This window comes from Dipodomys spectabilis, unplaced genomic scaffold, assembly GCF_019054845.1.
Source record: "Dipodomys spectabilis isolate Male_0828 unplaced genomic scaffold, ASM1905484v1 ptg000017l, whole genome shotgun sequence".
In the NCBI taxonomy this organism is placed as follows: domain Eukaryota; kingdom Metazoa; phylum Chordata; class Mammalia; order Rodentia; family Heteromyidae; genus Dipodomys; species Dipodomys spectabilis.
Window position 1 is genome coordinate 8,585,029 of NW_024870694.1, and position 22,643 is coordinate 8,607,671.

The 22,643-nt window shown below is 50.4% G+C and overlaps 1 protein-coding gene across 1 annotated transcript in view; it reads right to left on the reverse strand.

Annotated features, from left to right (window-relative positions):
• Positions 1 to 970: 970 nt before the first annotated feature.
• The window catches only part of Itgb5 (integrin subunit beta 5), a 125,115-nt gene continuing 103,442 nt past the window's right edge, over positions 971 to 22,643 (reverse strand). The window contains exons 11-15 of the mRNA XM_042668194.1: positions 11,305 to 11,527; positions 6,499 to 6,599; positions 3,985 to 4,104; positions 2,715 to 2,881; positions 971 to 1,170 (exon numbers count right to left, since the gene is read on the reverse strand). Of these exons, the coding sequence (XP_042524128.1) occupies positions 1,075 to 1,170; positions 2,715 to 2,881; positions 3,985 to 4,104; positions 6,499 to 6,599; positions 11,305 to 11,527 (707 nt within the window). The 3' untranslated portion in view covers positions 971 to 1,074. The remainder of the gene's footprint in view (positions 1,171 to 2,714; positions 2,882 to 3,984; positions 4,105 to 6,498; positions 6,600 to 11,304; positions 11,528 to 22,643) is intronic.

The window sequence follows — 22,643 nt, forward strand, 5'->3', positions numbered from 1 at the left end:
TAGCATGACAGGAGAGACTCCCTTCTTTTTTTGTGCCAGTCCAAGGACTTGAATTCTGGCCTGGGCACTGTCCCTGAGCTGCTTTTGCTCAAGGCTAGAGCTCTACCAATTGAGCCACAGCTCCATTTCCAGCTCTTTGCTAATTTCTTGGCTCTAAGAGACTCATGGATTTTTCTGCCCTGGCTGGCTTCGAACTGTGATCCTCAGATCTCAGCCTCTTAAGTAGCTAGGATTACAGGCATGAGCCCTGGTGCCTGGCTGAGAGAGACCCATTCTTAACCAATAAGCCAGACAGATTGGAGGATTATTGCCTAAGGCTCACCAAGGCCAAAATGTGTGAGATGCTATTAAAAAACAAAACCTGAAGCAAAAGTGGTAAGGTACCTACCTAACAAGTATGAGGCTCTGAGTTCAAATCCCAAAAGAGGTGGGGGGAGGGGGGAAGCAGCAATCTGTCAAGAGTACCAGGCCAACATGAATGCATTTCATTCCAATCTTTACTTTCAAGCCCAGACAGTCGTTCTCATTACAAAACTACTGAACAAACACAGGTAGAAGAAAAGCACTGACATTTGCAAAATGTGTTTTCAACAGACATCTCAATAATCCCATCACCAACATGCACGTGCAAGGTGCAGACGCCAGGCAGACAATTCTCGTAAACCAGAGCTACATCATAAATGCATGACCTTTTTTAAATTTTATATAAAATGATGAACGTGGAAAAGCCAGGCCGCACGCTGATTCTACAGTCTGTCCATTCCCAACAGTTTCCTCTGTCTGGCCAGGTGAGCAAGGCAGAGAGGCCTCACCGTCAGCAGCTCCTCCAGACACCAGTGGAGGTGGCCAAGAGGACCCAGGTCCCCTTGCTTTTCCTGGGGTTGGAGGGAGGCAGCCCCACGTGGATCTGGCCCTGCAGCCGGGTACCTCATCTGGGCAGCAGGCTCCTCACACAGGTTCGCCATCAGGGCCTCTCCGCACTTGCCTATCTAGGAAGCCATGATGAATGGAGCCGGTCCAAGCGCTTTGGTGGTTTGTCCTTAGTCCCCTCCAGCTCTCTAGAAGCGCAAGCCCTCAGTCCACTGTGCCATTGTAGGATTTGTTGAACTTGTTGAAGGTGAAGTCCACTGTGTGTGTGGAGATGGGCTTTCTGTACAGGGGATTCAAGGCCTGTGAGCAGAGGTAAGGGGACATGCATTAGTTCTGGCTTGGGAACCAGCAGGCTCAGGCTAACCCCCTTCCTCCTGACAGGAAGGCAGCAAGCAGCGCACTCAGCAGGAGGCCATGGTCTGGCTCCAGCACCAGGTCCACTTCTGACTTGGCTCTATATCCTTGGAGACCCCGTTGCCTTCTTTGAGCTTTCACTCTTCATTTATGGAATGAGGGTTGAGTCCGAGGTCTCTGAAGTCTGCAGCAACTAGAGCAGGCACTGGCGATGGCGGTGGCGCCTGTATTGTGCCCAGGCCTCGAAGAGCCTGAGGAGCCATGCTGACTGAGAACACTGATCAGACCAGACGAACCTGCACTGCTTGCCTGAGGGCCTGCTTGTCTCCCAGCTCCTCCAGACTTGCCAGAGTCTTGGCCCTCTACCAATCCTCACTGAACCTGGGACAGGGTGTGGGGCAGGGCTTGGGACGGGCCCGTGTATTCCAGGGCTGTACCATGCTTGCTGTTCAGCACTGGGCATGGACTTGTAGGTGTTGTTTGTTTGTTTGTCGTGTAATACTAGCTGGAACCCAGGGTCTTCCTTTCACACACTAGGCTCTATCACTGAACTAGACCCCCAGCTCTCTAAATTTTGTTTGATTTTGGAGGGGACAGAGTCTCACTAATAGCCCAAGCTAGCCTAGAATTTTCTTTTTGTGTGTGTGTGCTGGTACTGGGGCTTGAACTCAGGGCCTGGGCACTGTCCCTTAGCTTTTACACTGAGGGTTGACATTCTACCACTTGAGCCACAGCTTGGTCAATAAGAGACAAGAGTCTCATGTGCTTTTTCTATCCTGCATAGCTTTGAACCTCAATTCTCAGATATTAGCCTCCTGAGTAGTTAGGATTGTAAGCGTGAGCCACTGGCGCCCAACATGGGAATCTTCAATCCTCCTGCCATAGCCTTAATAGCTGGGATCACAGTATTCACTATGGCCTGATTGTTCGTGTGTGTGTGTGTGTGTGTGTGTGTGTGTGTGTGTGTGTGTGTGTGTGTGTGTGTGTGTGTGTGTGTGTGTGTGTGTGTGTGTGTGTGTGTGTGTGAATAGCTGGGATCACAGTATTCACTATGGCCTGATTGTTCGTGTGTGTGTGTGTGTGTGTGTGTGTGTGTATGTGTGTGTGTGTGAATAGCTGGTATCACAGTATTCACTATGGCTTGATGGTTCTTGGGTGTGTGTCTGTGTGTGCGCCTATCGAAGGCCTTGAACTCTGGGCCTGGACACTAAGCTTCTTTTGCTCAAGGCATCACTCTACCACTTGAGCGATAGCACGACTTGTGGCTTTTTCTGTGATTAATTGGAGATGAGTCTCACAGACTTTCCTGCCCGGGCTGGCTTTGAACTGTGATCTTTAGATCTCAGCCTCCTGAGTAGCTAGGATTATAGGCATGAGCCTCCAGGGCCCAGCAAGCTCTTGGCTTTTTAATGCCAAGGAAGCCAGCAGCCTCCATAGCTCACATACAATTGGGCCCAACTACATCTCTCCAGCATCGCCCACCAGCTTACCACTTCGTAGCGAGCCCTGGAGCTCTCACTCTGGAACTTGGCAAACTCTCTGCGGTCATGGATGGTGACAAGCAGCTTCCAGATGGCGAGGAGAGCAAGCCCTATCAGGAGGATGCTGCCCACCACAGCCAGCAGGATGGTGACGGTGTTGGGGGCTGAGCCACACTCTGGAGGGAATCCGGAGGCACAAAGGGTAATACAGCCACCAGCATTCTGCGCCCACCCCCAGTCTCAGACACACCTGACAGGTCACCTGTCCCAGACCCCTCCTACTCTCATCTCTTAGATCCCCTGTTGCCCCTGTGAGACCAGATGGGTGGGTGCAGGTTTCCCTGAGCTCAGACAACAAGAGATTCAAAGAGGCCTGCTAGCTATCACATATCCAGGTGATGGGAAGCCGGATAAAAGCCCTGGTAGACAGCTGTGTCCCCCCTAAGGGGGCAGCCCCCTTCCCCCAGCCTGGCCCAGCTCCATGCAGAGTGCTGGACTGTGGCTTAGCTTTCATGTTGATGGCTTCAGGGATTGACCAGGCAGACAGAAAGTAGCAGGGAAGACTTCTACAAGGACCGGCCATGTTGAGGCCCTTCCTGTGGAGCCTCCTGGAAGGAAGCCTTATTTTCAAACAACTGCAAAAGCAGTGTCTGATACAGAGCCTGGCTGCTCCAGGCCAGCATAGGAGCTTGGTACTGTACTTCCCTCTGTCTCCAGCCTACTGGAGGCACAATGGTCTGCCTCCATTTGGAGTCCAAGTCTACATGGTGATGAATTAGAGACAAAAACCTCTGTTCCCTAGCTGCCTCCAGAGAGGAAAAAAAGAAGTTGATCTAGAAATCCCAATTACTCTAAGGCAAAAGCTGTGGGTTCCTGGGCCCAGATCCTAGATGGTATCAGGCAGGAATGTAGTACCAAGTGTTCCAGCTGCGCTTAGACTGCCACCCCAGGAGGCCTTCAGGGAGGGCATGTGGACCCCGATGATCTTCAGCGTGAGCAACGCCCCAGCCCAGCTAAGTTCTATTTCCTCTAAAGTGACTCCTGAGGGCCAGACCCAGTCCTCCCCAGCCCCATCAACCCAGTCACCTCCCCGGCACTATACCCTAGCAGTCCATCTACCTCTTTTCTAAGTTTCAAGAGTGAAAGCGGTCGTGGCCTTAGGTCCTGATCATGAGGCACTGGGTCCCTGCTCTCTAGCATTTAGCTAAGAGGGTATCCAGGAGAGAATGGCAAAAACCAGAACCAAGAGCTGCACTGCACCCCCGGGGGCCCCCTTTACCTGGCTCTTTGAGGACAGTCAGGTTGGACTTCCCACTGGGCAGCTCGGCGTAGGTGAACATCATGACGCAATCCTTCGCAGTTTTGTAGAAGCACAGCACGGCCTCTTGGTCATCTTTCACTAGAAGAAGGGCAAGAAGAAATGTCCTGAGGGTCTCAGGGCAGCACCCAGGCTGCGGATGGTCAGGGCAAGCAATCCAGAGTCAGGGCGCATAGACAAAGCAGTGGCAGGGCTTTAAAGTAAGCTTGGGATTTTCCCAGGCCTAGGGCTGAGTTTATGACTCTAGGGACACATGAACCATATCAGAGGAGCTGAATTATTTGCTGGGGTGACACAAAATGATAAAAGCATGTGATGATTGTGGGCAGGGAGAGCACATGGAATTGGGAGGAAATGTAATGCATAGATAAGATCATCCTGGATGTGGCCCACCGCCATCAATGCCCACATGAGAGTCCACATTTGGGAACAGTGCATGGGGGTGGACTACAGAGGTCAGAGCAGCTCCTCCCTGCGATGTCAGAGCCTGAGCGTAAGGAGGATGTGAGCATGGCAGGCTGGTCCCACAATGGCAGCCACGCATTGAGATAAACTGAGCTGGGTTCCTTGCTCAGCCCTAGACACACAGGTGCCACTCTTGGATGCTAACAAGCCCCTGCCTCAGCCACTTCAGCTCCTTCCTGCCCCATACTGCCCTTAGCCCAAGAGAGCAGCATCAGCATCCAGGCTCCAGGTACTGTCTGCCATCCACAGCTTCTCCAGGACTGGGTTACAGAACTGATCCACAGGGGTGGGCACTGGTGGCTCACACCTATAATCCTAGCTACTCCGGAGGCTGACATCTGAGGATTGAGGTTCAAGGCCAATTTAGGCAGACAAATCTTATCTCCAATTAACCAGCAAAATGCAGGAAGTGGATGGAGGTGTGGCTCAAGTGGTAGAGTGCCAACCTTGAGCAAAAAAGCTAAAGAACAGGCCCTGAGTTCAGGCTCTAGTACCAGCGTGTGCGCGTGCGCATGCACACACACAAAGTTGATCCTTAGGAAGGAAAATAGCTAGAGGAAACAGGTGAACAGGCACCCAGAAGAAAAGAAAGTTACTATTATGTCACAAAGTACGTTTCCATTTTCCTTTTTTAATCTGGTCAAAGGAGTTTTAATCTGGAAGCAGATAATTGGTGTGATTATTAAACATGAAAGCCTGGACTTTTTCTCTAGGTAAGGGAGAGTGTATATTTTTTAAAGCCTAGGAGAAGGAAGGAAAAACATGGATGAGCTAGAGATAAATTTTCCCTACCGAGCACCCTCAGGCTGAAGTGGGAAGCAGGTGGGCATAGCCCAAGAGAATGGGGAAAGCAGCCTTCCTCTTCCCTGGCCACATGTACCCAATTAGAAGGCAACTAGCCCGGGTATGCAGGCAAACTTGATGTAAGCCAGGCCTATGGTAGCATAACGCAGCAAGGGCAGGCAGGTGGAGGGAGAGGGCATCACAAAGAGCTTGGCACATAGCTGCTGCCTGCTGAATACAGGTGGGATAAATAGGACTCAACATAGCCCCAAACCACACCACGATCTGCCCAAGAAGTCAGTCAAAACTAAGGAGGCGGGAACAAGGAATTCTACGCCAGAGGTAATAGTGGGACAAGACTGACGGGATCCAGGGTCAGGAGGTCAAGGCAGAGCACATACCTGTCAATGGGGAGCCTGATACACATTCCTTTCCAGATATGTGCGGCGTTTTATTCTCACCATTTTAACACTTCAATGTGAAGAGTCGGCTTAGTAAGTTTGCGACACAAAACTATTCCCACTGATTTCAGAACATGTGCATCACCCTCAAAACAAGTTCCTATTTGCTAGCAGTTGATCCCCTGGACCACCACTAGCCCCATCGGCTTTGTGGATGGTGGACATTTCACGTATGTAGACCTGGACAGTATGGGACAGCCTCTGCTCCTTTCTGTCCGGTTCCCTTCTCTTAGCGGGGTGCTTGGGGGGCTCACACAGGCTGGCACGCTGGCTAGGACCTTGCTCCTTCCTATAGCTCGGAAACATTCCATGCACAGGACGCGGCATTTGGTTCTCCGTTAAACCAGTGGGTGGATACCTGGCTATCATGACCCAATGGAGATAAACATTTTGTGTATGTGTTGGGACTGGGGCTTGAACTCACAGCCTTGCGCTCTTGCTTGGCTTTTTTTTTTTTTTTTGTCTCAAGGCTTGTGCTCTTGCGCCACAGTTCCTGAACCTTTGCGCAGACATACCAACCCAACCCTCTTGGGCATACGTGGGAAGGCTGTGTGGTGATTTTCTGTGTAACTTTTTGGAGGGGCTGCCAAGCTGATTTCTAGAACATGTTACCCCCCCCACCCCTTTAACATTGCCCGCCAGCAGTGTTTGCGGGGCTAGGCTGTTTCCCAACTCAGGGTTAACTCCACCCTGCTCCCCAGGAGAGACCTTTGGAAGTCTGCCGCGGTGCATGGGAGCAGACACTAGGACGGCTCTGGACACTCACCGATGGTGTCCGCCCAGGTGATCACCTCATCCTTGCACAGGTGGTGGCAGGACTGGTTGTCGGGTTTCCCCGGCCGAAGTAGCAGGCACTCCACACAATCTCTTTGGGAAAGAGGAAAGATACATGACTGTTACACACCACATAAGGTTCCATACATGCAACTGCATTCCCAGCATCGCAGGCCCGGAAGGCACAGCTGCTTCCTTCCCAATGCCAGGGACTCCGCTCTGCCTTCTTGATGCAGTGAGCCGGAAGCCCCTGGTTCTCAGAGGCCACATCTAATGTAAAGGTCAGCATGCGAGGTGTCAGCTTCTCACACTCCAGCATTAGGAACCCGATCAAGTCCATCTGCGTGAGGCTGCCTCAAACACCTGGCAGAGTTGCTGGCTCCAAGCACAAGGTTTCTGGGCATTGGAACTATTCCTGCTAACCCCCCCTCCCTTAGACTTGTGGGACCAGTGCCCCATGCCTCCACGCAGCTGCGGTTCTATAAACCCCATTCAAGCCAGCCTTGGGCAGGCCCCTGCAGCCTCCTGCACAGAACTTTCCAACAGGTTGGAGGGAAGGAAGGTGAACCCCACTGCCTGAGTCCATCCACACCCATAGGTCTGTGCCCCTGGGCCAGGGTTTCTATGACTCTGGTACACACAAGGACTGAGAACCACCATCCTGTGGACACTCCCCTACAGTGATTACTAGGGCTCCAGCCCCTTTCTCCATCCCAGACACAGCCCACCAGCTGGGTTCCCTACCACTCACCTGGCCTCGGCCCACACAAGGGTATGCGTGATGCTATTATAATAAGGGCTTTCTCTACAACGTCCATGAGGCCAAAAAGACACCGAATCTTTTTCCTCCTACCTCAGACTGACAGCTTAAACCAGATAATAAACAGTTCTTACTATATTGATACCAAACCTAGCCCCACACCTTCTCTCTCTCTCCCTCCGAGGTCAAGCAAGAACAGGATACAGGAGGCCTGAGTTGGCCTTGGTGTAGACTGGGGGCGGGGTGGGGGGTCACACACAGGATGGGGAGGGAAAGAAGGGTTCAGTCCAAAAATCCCAATGGGTACAGAGAACTTGAGGTTGTTCACAAGGAAGACTTGAGCCCCAGGAGGCTGTGTGAGGGCTCCAGATCCTGGGGTACTGGCAGGGCCACTGCTATCCTGTGGCTTCACGTGGTGGTAACCCCTCCTAACTTCAGCCACACAGGGGACAGCTTCCCCATTATCCCCATCCTGTAGGGACCAAAGGGACTGAGTGTCTGGAAAGCTGTCTAGCAAGCTAAGGAGAGATGTGTGTACAACATACATGGTTCCTTAATTCCTGGGGGTTGAGAGCTCAGTTCAGAGCTGTAAGGTGGAATATTCAAACCAGAAGGAGCTCAGAGATCATGCCAGTAGCTCCCCCTTGCTTTCCGGGGGATAGTGGCCCTGTGTCTGCCAGGCTAGACCTCTCTTCACCCCCCTCCCCCACACACACTTTCTGGTCACTAAGAAGGAAGAGGCAAAGAGAAATGCGACAAGACTTTCTTTTTTGTTTCCTTTGTTTTTGATGGGACTGGGTTTGAATTCAGGGCCTCGTGCATGAGGCTAGTGCTCTATCACTTGAGCCACAGCTCTACTTCTAGCCTTTTTGGTGCTCATTGGAGATAAGAATCTCATGGATTTTCCTACCCAGGCTGGCTTTGAACCTCCTGAGAAGCTAGGGTTACGGGCATGATCCATTGATGGCCAGCTTGGATAAGGCATTCTTCAGAGGGCACTGGAATGCTTAGGAATTCAACTCTCCCAGAACTCTCCCACAAAATCTGACCCCAGTTGGCCCAGCTTCATGGAAACATCTGAAAGCTTGCGTGTCTTCCCAACAATCCCAGCCCCAGATGACAGGCAGCTGAAGCGTGGCTGAGGGCCAGGAGGGGTGGCTCCAGTTCTGGTCAGGCATGCCGACCCTGGCCCCTCAACAGCTTTCTGGATAAACTCAGGACAAACAGTGTGGCTGATGTGGTGAAGGCTGGGGTCCTTGGGGCCCCATCTGGTACCCTGCTGCATTATCACAGCAGAAAGACACTTGCAGGAAATATGCTCTCCCCCCCCTCCAGGTCTCTACATAGATACAGCAAGTCTCATTCATTCTTGGTCCTTTAGACTTGGAACATTCTATAGTCATGTATTAAAGTAAGTCTAAAAAAAAACACACAAAAGGTTACCAAGAGAGACTTTGCTCAGAACCTGTTAAATGAACTCATCTCAGGCCAAGTGTGACTTCATCCAGAATGAAGGGTGTGGTGTTTTAGTTCTGGAAAATGGATGGACACTAGTAGCCTTGAGACCCCAGGGGAAAAGGATGTAGGAAATCCAAAACACTTGGTGTCTCTCAACAAGGCAGCAAGTGGAAAAATATCCTGACAGGATTAAAAAAAAAGAAGAGAAGAGAAGAGAGAGAGAGAGAGAGAGGGAGAGAGAGAGAGAGGGAGAGAGAGAGGGAGAGGGAGAGGGAGAGGGAGAGAGGGAGAGGGAGGAAGGGAGAGGGAGAGGGAGAAGGAGAGGGAAGGAGGGAGGGAGGGAGGGAGGGAGGGAGGGAAGGAAGGAAGGAAAGGAGGGAGGGAGGGAGGGAGGGAGGGAGGGAGGGAGGGAGGGAGGGAGGGAGGGAGGGAATGAAAGAAGGGTGAGCTTCCCCTAGGTTGTGAAAGAGGTGGGGGCCAGCGCAGCCCAGAGGCAGGTAAGAAGCAGCGAGAGCCGCCTCTCAGCCCTTTGGTATTTCATAGCAGGAGATAATTATCAGCTCTTGCTTCCAGGCAATAAATACTTCAGTCATTTGAAGCCAGGTTAGTTTCCCCTGAGGCCTTTCAACTGCCTGAGGCCAATCCTATATTGCCCGGGGATTCCACAGGAAGGCACACCTAGGCTTCAGCTCCAATTATTAAAGATTCTGTGTGTTGTCCTGGCTGGACCCCAGTCCTCTGGGGTCTCTGCCCCCCACCCCCCAAAGCAATTGTGCTGAGGGGAGGGGGCAGGGCTGGGGTAAGGGCTCCCTTGGACAAGAGCTGTGATTTTTGGCACAACTATTTGGGCTCTGGTTCCCGACAACCCCCTCCCCTCCCCCCACCCCTGGGGATGGGGGGGGGCTGTTTCTATTTGGGTCTTGGTTGTTTCTTTACTCTCAGCAGGTCCTAAGTGGATCTGCTGTCTTCCTTCCTCTCCCTCTTCTCCTCCAATTAAAACACAATAAAAACTGGCCCAGCTATCTGTCTTTCGATCACCAGCCAGCCACCATTTCCCACGCTTGGATTATCTGTGGCACACAGCCCATGGCCAATGTGTGCCATCCTGAGGCCGGACCCACCAGCAGCCACTGCCAGCCGGGAGCACAAATTCATTTCATTATGAGCTGGGGTCAGACAGTTGGAACGGAAATCAGCCGAAAGGAAACTGTACACAGAGCTCCCTGGCCCAACACAAAGGCAGAGTGTACTGCCAAATCCTTGGCACAGGTGACAACACAGCTGTAAGTTGCAATAAATGTCACCCTCAATGTCCACCGGCACCAGCGCCTGCTTCCTGCAATCCTGTCCCACGCACAGCAACGGTGTGAAGGGCAAAGCTAGTGCGGCGGGCAGCATGGCTGACAGACGGGGAGAGGCCAGTGATGGCCTTGTCACGTCTACACAATCTCTGCATTCAGTGACAGTGCAGAGCTGGCCTCTCTTATCAGCATAAATGGAGCAGAAAATTCAAATGTCACTGCACTTGCTTCAGGCATGCCTTATCTAGGTCAGGTGCCTTCCTAGCCCACATGCCTTCTGACCAGGTTTTGGTTAAAGTAACAATTCCCATATGTTATCCTTTTTTTCATGGGGTTTGAACTCTGGGCCTGGGCGCTGTCCCTCAGCTCTTCAGCTCAAGGTGAGCGCTCTACCCCTTGAGCCACAGTGCCACTTCCGGTTTTTTAGTGGTTTATTGGAGATAAGAGTCTCACGGACTTTCCTGCCTGGGCTGGCTTTGAACTGAGATCCTCAGATCTCAGCCTCCTCAGTAGCTAGGCGTACAGGCGTGAGCCACCGGCGCCCAGCTTATGTTATCCTTTTTATAAACCACTGTTGGGGAAATATTAATGGAAAGACTGAATTCATTTGCAAACAGATGCATGCAGTATTCCCTTTAGAAAACACACAATAGTGCACTTAATTGAATTTAACTTAATAATCCTGTCATTTCTAAACTTGCTTAGAATAAAATAGCTGTTTTCTCTTTGTACTGTTTTTAGTTTCCTTAAAATGCCCACAAACACTGGCGGCTCATGCCTATAATCCTAGCTACTCAGAAGGCTGAGATCTGAGAATCGAGATTCAAGTCTAGTCTGGGCAAGAAAGTCTGTGAGAGTCTTTGTTTCCAATTAACCACCAAAAAGCTGGAAAGTGGAGCTGTAGGGACAGCACCCAGGGGCTGAGTTCAAGCTCCAGTTCCAGGACAACAAAAGAAAGAACGAAAGAACGAAAGAAAGAAAGAAGGAAGGAAGGAAGGAAGGAAGGAAGGAAGGAAGGAAGGAAGGAAGGAAACAAGGAAGGAAGGAAGGAAGGAAGGAAGGAAGGAAGGAAGGAAGGAAGGAAGGAAGGAAGGAAGGAAGGAAGGAAGGAAGGAAGGAAGGAAGATGCCCACGCGAACAGTATTTTGAAGCCAGTGCTTTAGTGACTGTTAGTAAGTTTCTCTCCACACAGGCTGGGAGGGTGGGAGGCTGGGAGGTGGGAGGATGGCCAGCCCAAGTCTGCCTAGCTGGCAGACAAGCATGAGGGAGAGCAACCTACCTCTTTGTGCTGCAAGCATCCGGGCAGGTTGGGCACTTCTCACATGTTTCCCCAAAGGCTCCAGGCTCCGTGCACTGGCACTGCCCACAGATGCAATGCCCACGATCACTGCAGATCTGCCCATCCTTGGCCCGGCATGTGCTGATATCTGTTGAGCAGTTACAGTTGTCTCCAATGTAACCTGCATGGCACTTGCATTCTCCACAGTGACACTCGCCGTGGCCTAAAATGACACATGGGGCACATCAGGGCTGGCTGGTCTTTATGAATGAACATGTATCATCCAGTGCCCAGCGCGGCAGCATTGCAGATCCCACAGAGAATGAGGTACTGACTTTGCCCTCTGAGCAGAGACGTATGTAACACACATGGCCTGGCAGCATCTGGGCTATCTCCAAGTTGGTCCAGAACTTTGCCAAGTCATGACACAAGACCAGAAGTCATGAAAAGCTTCCTGACTCAGTTGTATGACTAATGTCATATACGCTTATGTCTACATTCTAATCTCCACAACTGAAAAATGGTACAATGCAAAACTGGAGATGAGAGGAAAGAAAGGGTTTTAGATGAGCAGGTTCCCCTGGATGGTCCAGGTGAGCCCTAAACTGGTCACAAGGTTCTTGGGGGGAGGGGCCGGGTTAAGGGAGGACCACAGGGGGTGGCTATGGGATTGTTTAAGATGGAGCACAGGGATCACAAGGAATGCAGCTTTAGAAGCTGGAAAGACAAGGAACATATTTGCCCCACAACCCTAGAGGGAGTGAGGCTGCCAGATACCCTGACTTCAGCCCAGGGAAAATGAATGCAGACTTCTGGCCTCCAGAGCTGCAGGAAAGCAAACATTAAATGTGTGACAATTTGTTTCAGGCACAACCAAACAGTAGCACAGCTGCTCTCCCTCAGTCCCAGGGACATGCTGACTTCTGCCTCTGGCCCTGGGAGCCCCCAGCCCCGAGGGAGGCTCTGTACATTGTCAGGTGAGGTGCGATGTACTTTAAACTGTTTGTTCTCACAGTAATCCATGAAGTGACTATTCTTAGTTCAGAGAGAGAGAGAGAGAGAGAGAGAGAGAGAGAGAGTCTATGTATGTGTGTGTACCCTGGTATGGAGACTTAAACTCAGGGCCTTATATTCTCAACATGGCCTTTCATTCACAGCTGGCACTCTACCACTTGACCCATTGCATGTCTAGCTTTTTTGCTTGTTAACTGGAGATAATGAGTCTCGTAGATTTTTCTGCCCAGGCTGGCTTTGAACCTTAATACATCCACTTGGCTTCCTGAGTAGCTCAGATTATGGGTGTGAGCCCCACCATGCCTGTTTTTTTTGTTGTTGTTGTTGGCCGTGGGGCTTGAACTCTGGGCTTGGGCGCTGTCCCTGCACTCTTCAGCTCAAGGCGAGAGCTCTACCTCTTGAGCCATAGTACCACTTCTGGTTTTCTGGTTGTTTATTGGAGATAGAGTCTCATGGACTTTCCTGCCTGGGCTGGCTTTGAACCATGATCCTCAGATCTCAGCCTCCTATGTAGCTAGGATTACAGGTGTGAGCCAATGGCGCCCAGCTAATGCCTGGTTTCTTATCCTCCATCTAATGAGAGATGAAACTGAGACACGGCAAGAAAAAGCAGTTTAGTGAAGGTCATATAGCTAGCTGCAGTATGCAAGCCCAGGGTCTGAACTCTAGACTCCATGTCTTCCAAAGAGCAGAGGCTAGCTTCTGGGAGAACCTGACATACACTGATGCAAGGTGGTACGAAGTCACGGCCTCAAAGTTCTGCTGGTGTCCACAGGAGGGGCATCAAGACTCAGAGGAGGGAGGGAGGGAGGGAGGGAGGGAGGGAGAGAGAGAGGGAGAGAGAGAGAGAGAGAGAGTGTGTGTGTGTGTGTGTGTGTGTGTGTGTGTGTGTGTCTGTAAGAAAAAGAGACAGAGAGACAGTCAGACATACAGACAGTGATTGCCTGTTAAGAGTGTGGAAAGGATGAACGCCACCACCTTCAAGGGCCAGGCAGATTGAGACAGGGTCTTTTTATGGAGCCCAGGCTGACTTGAACTTTCCTCCTGTGCTAGCCTCTGAAGTGCTGGGATTATAGACATGCACAACTATAACTGATTCAAATGTGAGTTAAAAAAAAATCTACCTTGTAGTTTTTTGGGTTTTTTTTTTTTTTTTTTGAGGCAAAAAAGAGTTTATGGGGGTGGAGCAACTGCCGGCGCACCTGAATGAGGTGCACGGAGAGAGAGGGGAAGGAAAACGGGAGAAAGAGGACAGACCTTTGTACTATTTCTGCAGTATGTCTTCCTTCCTAATGCCATTTTGCTTAGGCTGACATCATTCCTAAAACCTTCAGTCTGTGTTTACTGAGTTCCCACCTCTAAGCTAGCGGGAGTTGGGGTGGCCAGGCTGGGGAGATGTTTGGGGTCTCGGGAGTCCTTGTATTTTGTCTACATGCCTGCATCAGTTATCCTGGCATTGGATTCTGGCACCTGGATTCAGGAGAGTATGACTGTAATAGAGGTCAGGACCTAGCCCCAGAGTGCCTCTTCCTGGCCACCCAACTTCCTGGCCCCCCTTCCTCTGGCTCAGTATGCATAGTCCCCACCACTGAAGGGGACAGGGAGTTCATCTGGAGCAGGCCAGCCTTGCCCAGGTGGCTCTGAGCCACAGCACATTTCACAGACATTACAGAGGCACATGGCCAGGCTTCTGCCAGGGGTGGAATGCCAGGCAGGCAAGGAGGAGGAGGGGGGGGGAGGAGGAGGAGGAATGCAGTCTGTTCTGTGTAGGAGCCAATATGTGACGTGGATGCCACGGGAGAGCACAGTGTCCTGATGCCCAAGGTCACGGACTGAGGACTGCCTGCCGTCCCCACCCATGTGTGACCAGCCCCAGTTTGAGGCCTGAACAGCAGCAACCTTCCCAAGCACATCTTCATAGATGAAATGGGACACTGTGGCTCCAGGGACCACACTAGTTAGGAGCCTGGCTTAAATAAAAATGGTTCACTGTTTGGAGTAATTTCTTCCCCCTACCCAACATTTCATTATGGAAATTTCCCAACCTGCAGCAAAGTTCAAAGGACTGTGCAAGGTGGGCACTGGTGGCTCACACCTGTAATCCTAGCTCCTCAAGAGGCTGAGATCTGAGGATCACGGTTCAAAGCCAGCCCAGGCAGGAAAGTCCATGAGACTCTTATCTCCAATAAACCATTAGAAAACCAGAAGTGATGCTGTGTCTCAAGTGGTAGAGCTCTCGCCTTGAACTGAAGAATGCAGGGGCAGTGCCCAGGCCCAAAATTCAAGCCCCACGACCGACCAAAAAAAAAAGGATTGGGCAATAAGCTTCTATAGACTCACCCCTTAGGTTCTACCATGAGCATGCTACACATTGCCTTACCACAAAACCATCCATGCACCCATCCATCCACAAATTTATAATTTTTACAAAGTGCCCTTCAGCCGGGTGCCAATGGCTCATTCTACCTACTCAGGAGGCTGAGACCTGAGAATAATCACTCAAAGCCAGCCTGGGCAGGAAAGTCCTTGAGACTCTTATCTCCAATTAGCTACCAAAATGCAAAAGTGGAGCTGTGGTTCAAGTGGTAGAGCACTAGCCTTGAGGGGAAAAAAATCTCAAGGGCAGCGCTCAGACCCTGAATTCAAGCCCCAGGATTAATACACATATACATACATATACACATATGTATACACACACACACACACACAGTGAGAGAGAGTGAGTGAGAAAGAGAGAGAGAACAACTTTAACTGTGGTTTTCAGACTTCAGGGGCAGGTTTTTGTTATTGTTTTGTTTTTACTTTATGCCAGTACTGCTCATGCTGTCTTAGAACCACAATCCTCAGATCTTAGCCTCCTGAATAGCTCAGACCACAAGCCACTAGCACCTGGCTAAGGAGAAAATTTTGAATGTGGCTCTGGCACTCTCCAAAGACTTGTATTCTCATAATCCCATAAAGCAAAAGGAAAAGTATTACCCAGCCATGGAGAGAGTAGGAAGCGAGGCTAGAGAGGCCATCTCTCCTGAAACAAGTATAATTTATTTTCCACGTCTGTTTTGGCAGCAACAAATTATCACAAAGAAAAAAAATCTGTCACCATATTTCCAAGCGTCAAGGAACTGGAGAGCGCTGTATGTGTTGGAAAGAGATCACACTTCACCGCTGACTGGCCTTGCTCCTGGAAGGCTCTGCTAGCTGGAGAGGGCACAGACAGGAGAGGAGCCTGCGACTCCACTTCCCGCCATGCTGGCCGAGTGGGAATAAAGCCCCACGGTCATGGGTATGTCTATGGTCCTGCAGGGCTCGGAGCTCCCAAACCCAGCTCCAGGCCAGTATAGCTAAGTATACCCCAGATCCAGGGCTCAACAGAGACCATGGGATTCAAAAGTGGGGAAAGTAGGAGCTGATGGAAAGTATCAGGGTTTCTTGGAAAGAACAGCATGTACCGCCTGCAACCAAAGCTATTCCTGAAGACTTCCTACAACCCAAGTGCAGAGTGGACGAGACGGGACAACAGCGCATACAGAAGCTGTGCGGTGGGAAGCACAGAAACAGTGGCAACACGGGCCATCAGAAATCCTCATCAAAGCCAGGCGTCACAGTGCATGTCTGTACCCCAGCTCTTGGGAGGCAAAGATAGAAAGATCATGAACAAGGGGGGGGGGACACAGAGAGAGTGTTGGATTTTATTATTTTTAATTTGAGGCAGGGTCTTACTATATATCCCAGGCTGGTCTTGAACTCATGTCCCTCCTCCCTCAGCCTCCAGAATGCTAGGATTACAAGCCTATCCCATCATGTCTAGTAACACAGGGATTGTTGCTCTTTACAGCTCTAAATCTATCAGCATCAAGTAGCTCACTGCTTTTAGAGCTTAAGAGGACAGGACAGAGGAGTAGGAGGTGCCCAGCATGCACAAGGCTCTGGGTTCCATCCTTAGCAGTGGAAAAAAAAAAAAAAAAAAGGCTTAAAGCAGCTATGGCAGAGTTTTGACACACACCACCAAGTCCTTTGCACTCACAGCTGCCCTTGTCATCTGGACGGTGCTCAGAGCCCTCCTTAACACAGTACTCCAAATAGGTTCCACCAAATGATAGTAGCTGGCACATAAGACGGCCAAGGGCCATCTTGGTTTAAAGCTCCATACCGCCTTCAGAAAGTGTAAGCCACCCAGCATGTCAAAAAGGGGATGATGGAATGTATGCATTATCCTGCCCATGTAATTGTAATCCCTCTGTACTGTATGTTCACAAAAAAAATTAAATTAAAAAAAAAAGGGGGGGGATGATGGGTCAGGTTGCATTCTATCCAGACACTGCTGTAAAGCCTCAACCTGCATGCACAGAGATTCCTACATCTGCTCACCTCTGGCCTCTCCCAAGGCCCATGGAGTTAACAAGGGCCATTTAGCCCTGTTCCAAGGATCAATAACCCATCATCAATCACCAATCATGGGCACTGACAATGCTCAGAGTATCTAAGCAAGAACTCATCAACACCAAGCTGACTGCTGGGCGCCAGTGGCTCACGCTTGTAATCGTAGCTACTCAGGAGGCTGAGGTCTGAAGACCATGGTTAAATACCAGCCTGGGCAGGAAAGACCATGATAATCTTACCTCAAATAAACTACTCAGAAAAGGATGGAAGTGGGGCTATGGCTCAAGTGGCAGAGCACTAGCCTTGAACAAAAGCAGCTCAGGGACAGTGCCTAGGCCTGGAGTACAGGCTCCAGGACTGGCAAAAAACAAAACAACCAGAAAAAAAAAAAAAAAACCAAGCTTACTGATAACATTACCTATGCCAAAAGAGTTGAATTTAATCACACTTAATGCTGTACAGACATAAAAGATACTTCCATCACACATAGACAGGGATACTGAAGAGCCTCTGGGAACAGAACGAGTGGCCACACATGCAAGTCATTATTGGTTCTACTCTGTTAGAATGACTGATAGCAAAATGGACAGGAAGTTGTAAATGTGCCTATTTATACAGAATTTCAGCTCTACAGAATTCAACAGCTTTCCATCAGCAAAAACAGTGCTTGTATGGGCTGTGGGCCAAGCCTCCTTGCCTCCTTTTACAAAGCAGAATGCCAGCTATTCAGAGGGAGGCCTGTCTGTGCTGGATGGAGGAGGGGAACCAAGGGTTTGGGAGCCAAAGGAGTCAGGAGAGGAAGCCTGGCACCCATGCTCTGTGGAGGTCAAGGGCAAATCCGGCAGCAGTTACAGGTTTTGCCACAGACAGGCAAGGGAGGTGCTAATGGGGCCTGAGGACAGAGTCCAGCTTGCAGGGAGGCGGCCATGGGGTCATAGTGAGTACAAGCATTCCCCACTCCCACAGCTATCTGGGACCAGAAGGGCCTGGGAGGAAGAAGGCTGGGATGGTGCATTGTGGAACCCCTTTTCAAAGAAAAAGATTTAGGGGACATTTTTTGGAGAGAAACAGAGGGGTAAAGGGAATAGTGATTCTGAAAAATAGCGACAGAGACAGTAGGAGAAGATGAACAAGGGTGAAGCTGTGCTTCCAAGAGATGCTGCAGGGTTAGGCACCCAGAATCAAGGATCTTGGGGTAACAAGAGGGATCAGCTGAAGCCAGGCACTGGTGGCTCATGCCTGTAATCCTAGCTACTAAGGAGGCTGAGATCTGAGGATCATGGTTCAAAGCCAGCCCGGGCAGGAAAGTCCATGAGACTCTTATCTCCAGTAAACCACCAGAAAACCAGAAGTGGTGCTGTGGCTCAAATGGTAGAGCGCTTGCCTTGAGCTGAAGAGCTGAGGGACATCACCCAGGTTCAGAGTTCAAGCCCCATGATGACCACCACCACCACCAACAACAACAAAGAGAGATCAGCTGGTGAGAACCTAGCGGGAAATGGGCTGGAGCCAAGTTCAAATCCTCCTCTACTACTCATTGTATGACCTCAGACAATTGCTTAATTAAATCTGCTGTACACTGTCCTTTCCAGCTGAGAATGTCACAGGTACTTCTGTATGTAAATCCCTCAGCATGTCTCTGGCCCAAGGGGCACACTGGAAATGGGAGCTAGAACTATTGCAAATATCACTGGAGCTGAGCACTCAAGGATCTCTACTACTGTCCACAGGGAATGTACACAGTGCCTGGAAAAGTGGGCTCAGGGGAGAGGAAGGGGCATCAGGCAGGCATGGAGTACTTCACGACAACCAGCTGGTGAGGAGAACAGCAGAGGATCCCACAGTGTGAGGAAATGACCTAATGGAGGGGAGGAAAGCCTAGGGGCTGAAGGCCTCCCTGAGAACAAGGAGTCCCAGATCCACAGACTCTTCCCCGTGTTTTAAGGGACCAACAGCCTCATGACAAGCAGAGGGATGGGAATTCTGCCTAAGGCTGAGGATAGAGTGGGAGACCCCAGATCACGGGAGGAAAACAGGTCCAGGGCACAGGAAACATCTGGAGTACAGGTGGTGGAGGGCAGTACTGCAATCAGATTCTTGGTCTGACCCCCTGGACCTGCTGTTTACCAGAGGTGCTGAAGCTCTATAGGCCTCCTCATAGGAGGGTTATATAAGTCAGCCTGGATAATGTCATTACACGATGGCTGACACCGAGCAGATATTCAGTAAATGCTAGCTAGTTTCACCCAATGAATCCCTGCAACGCCAGTGCGCTCAGAAGAGGAAGCTGAAAGCAGACCTTTTTGGGGGCGGTCCTGGGGCTTGACCTCAGGGCCTGCATGCTGTCCCTGAGCACCTAGGTAGGCTAGGGCTCTAACTATTTGAGCCACAGCTCCATTTCTGGCTTCTTGCTGGCTAATTGGAAATAAGTTTCATGGGCTTTCTGGCCTGGGCTGACTGAACTACAATCCTCAGTAGCAACAATTACAGGCATAAACCACTGGTGCCTGCAGAGAGCATATCTTCTTAAAGGATGGGAGGGAACACTGTCTTGTCGGATCAAAGGCCTGCAGGGTTAGAAGGTCTCACATGGTTATCTGATCTGGTATGCTAGCCAAAGGAAGAACATCAGGACAAAGTACCCAGGGCTGCAAGACGCCAAGGCAAGATGGAGCCCCTGAGTCTGCATGAGGAAGCTGACAGCACACAGGTCCCCCAGGGTCTGCTTATGGAGCTCCCTCTCATCCTTCCATACCACAGGACTAAACAAACAGGTAGAGAAGAGAACTTGGGCCTCCAGCTGACCCAAAGCTGGGCATTGTAGCCCCTAGTCTGACCTCAGAGGCAGGGTATAAACGGCCTCTAGCTCCCAGTGCCAGGCCCAGGAAGGAGGCCACTGCTCCACCTCCTTTCCAGGCTCAATTCCAGGTCTGCAGATCCCTGGTGGCCCTGGTGACTTCAGAGGGTCTGGAGGACAGAAGGAGCCATCCCAGAGGGGGCAGTAATGAGAGCCACTGTCCTCTTCCTACATCTGCTCAGAAGAAAAGGGGACACAGCCAGGCCAATACCAGACTCTGTGGGTACAACTCATTTCTCCATAGCTGGAATGTATTCTGGCCACAGCAAGGCTGAAGAGGGATGTGTGCACGTGCACGTGCACATGTGTGTGCGTGTGCGTGTATGTGTGTGCGTGTGTGTCTTCTGTGCTTAAGCAGGAAGGGAACTTCCTTCTCCCATGGTACTCTGTGTGCCCCAAAGTCCCCCTTCCTTTAGAACAGGTGGCCATGTAAACAAGAAGTAGTTAAAGAAATGGAAGGGACCTGTGCCAGAGGTCCCTTGTCATCCTGAGTCAAGCTGTGCATATGTCTGGACACCTCTAGGTAAGGCCCTGGGGCTCTCCAACAACTGTAATGAGGAGCCGAAAACAAATTGCAGCTTTATGTGCTTCAAGCCACAGTGTCTGTGTGGCTCCAGGCCCTGCCATGACCTCACCCAGTGCCCACAGCCTTGCCCTAGGCACTTGCGGGAAGGAAGCGTGGCAGGGCCCTCCACACAGGCATCCCAGGTGTCTTCATGCCAGACTGGGTAAAAGACAACCTGAATGATGCTTTTGCTGGGTCCTGTGAATTAACTAAAAGTCCCCCAGCTTTGTATCTGTGCCCTCTGAACTGAGCTCAGTCACCTTGGGCTCAGGGAAAGAGAAGATTCACTGATAACATCCTGCAAGGAAGGCAAAACGAGTCTCTTCATATCATTATAGGCCAGGCAGCTCCATCCTGGTCCCAATCCCAGTGGTAAAGCGAACCTCCCCAAGAATCAAGGCTGAGCTAGTAGTGGTCAACGGGGCCATACCTGTGAGATGGGATGTTTTAGCCACCCGTACCTTTCTCAACCCCTGCCCTAATTCTCCCTATTTAACCTGGAGCCCGTGTCTGCATGTGGAGATGGCTGAAGATGTACTGAAGTGGTCTTCCCATGGCTGCCATGTAATACATCTCCTTTCTCTGCTCTTCACCGTGTCTTTATTAGGCATATGGGAGTGAAAGGCACAGGACATGTTCCCACACTTTCACGAGGGCCTCAGCAGCAAATAGACAAACCTCCAGAGGCAGGAAAGTTCTCTTGAGGAGTTTAGCTCTCACCAGCGTTTCCTGGCCTTGTAAACAGCACATTAGCTTGCCAAAGGCAAGTCACTGATGAACTTGCCAGCTCAGGGCGCTCCTCCCACGAAGAGAGCAATGTGGCCGCGTGGCTTAAGCCCATGCCAGGCTCTCTGGCACTGCACTGGTGAGTGTAGGCTGCTCAGTGACCCCTCCCATTTCTCTCTCTGAAGCCCCTGCTGTGCTCTGTTGGGCAATGTGGCTCTGGACAGGAATCCAGGGCCTTCACCAGTAAATGTAGGCAGCACCTGGCCTATTTTATAGGATTGGGGAATGCTTTGTGATAGAGAAATGCACTTGCTGCCTCTAAGGGGCCTCTAATTCCACCTACACATCAAACCACTAAAATCTCTTCATAACTGTAACACTATATGCAATAGCCAGTACTACAGTTCAGATCTGGAGTGTTCCTTAAAGGCCCATGTGTTAAAGACTTGGTCCCAGCCTGGTGAAATTGGGATTGAGGGAATCTTTAGAAGGTAGGGCCTCGTGGAAGGAAGCGACATCACTGGATGCATGCTCTTGAAAGGATATTGGAACTCTGGCTCTTTCCTTTCTTTTCTGTCTACTTCTCAGCTGACAAGATGTGACTAGCTTTGTTCCGCCACACACTGTCCTTGATAATGTGCTGCCTTGACACAGGCCCCCAAACAACAGCCAAGTGACCAGGAAATAGTAACAGAAATCTAACACAGCCAAACATTGCACTAGTACAAAGTAGCACAAAGTACCTCAGTCCTCCAGTGATCCTATGTAGTGAGTACAGTTATTTCCTTAACCTCCACAGATAAAGAAAACAAGGAAGTCAGTTACACAGTAGCAGCTGGTGGGACTCTGAACTGTACATGTTTGCTGTGGGAGTCTATACTCCCAATCACGCTGCAGAGCTTCCTTTCTGGGAGAGTCCTGTCATGATGAAGTGGTCAAAGAAGTAGAAGAACACATGGATAAGTGCTGAGTGATACAAGGTGAGAGCTGGGGAGCGGGTAAGGCCCTGGGTTAAGCTATAGCTTTTGAGGTAGGGGAAGAAGGCGGGTATCTGGGATTCTGCATTGGGTCTGTGATGATGCACGGGGCCAGCGGGTAGCCTGGAGTGAAGGGACTCAGAGGAGAAGAGAGAGAGAGAGAAACAGAGACAGAGACAGAGACAGGGCTACACAGGGCCAGCTGGGTGGGTGGGAAGGTGGTGGACAAACTGGGAGAAGACGACTCGAGTGCTTGGTTAAAGAGCTTGAATTTTTCTTTAGTGCCAATCAGACTGGCAGTGGTTCCATCATAATTAGGAAAAGTAATACCGCTAAAATGTCAAAACTTTAAAAGGGCCGATTTTAAAATCTAAGCACAAACATGTCTGTCTGTGTCTATTTGTCTATATGTAAGTGGTTATGGTTTCAAGGTTACCAAGTATTCTCTGTTCTAAAAGATCTTTGTCCACGAAAGCTGTGATTTCATCTAAATTGCTTTAAAACTTTGTGACCTGACTAAGCCAAAGAAAAAACAGGCAGTTTTAAAAGGCTTTTGGAAAAGGAGTTAGAAAAGACGATTTCCTTTGCAAAGTAAATGAAATCGGTAATTAGGTTGACTGTGATTTACATCATTCCTATGTCCATGTATGCTAAGAGTTAAATATTGTACCTCTGACCATGGCTAGTAAACTAAGGCTAAGGGTTTAATCCCTGTGATATTGTCATCTCTAATCTGCCAGCAGAGTGCTCAAAGTGGAGTTGTTTTGGAGTTGAAAGTGGCCAAATGCTAGCCCTGAGCTGGAGAGCTGAGAGACAGCAC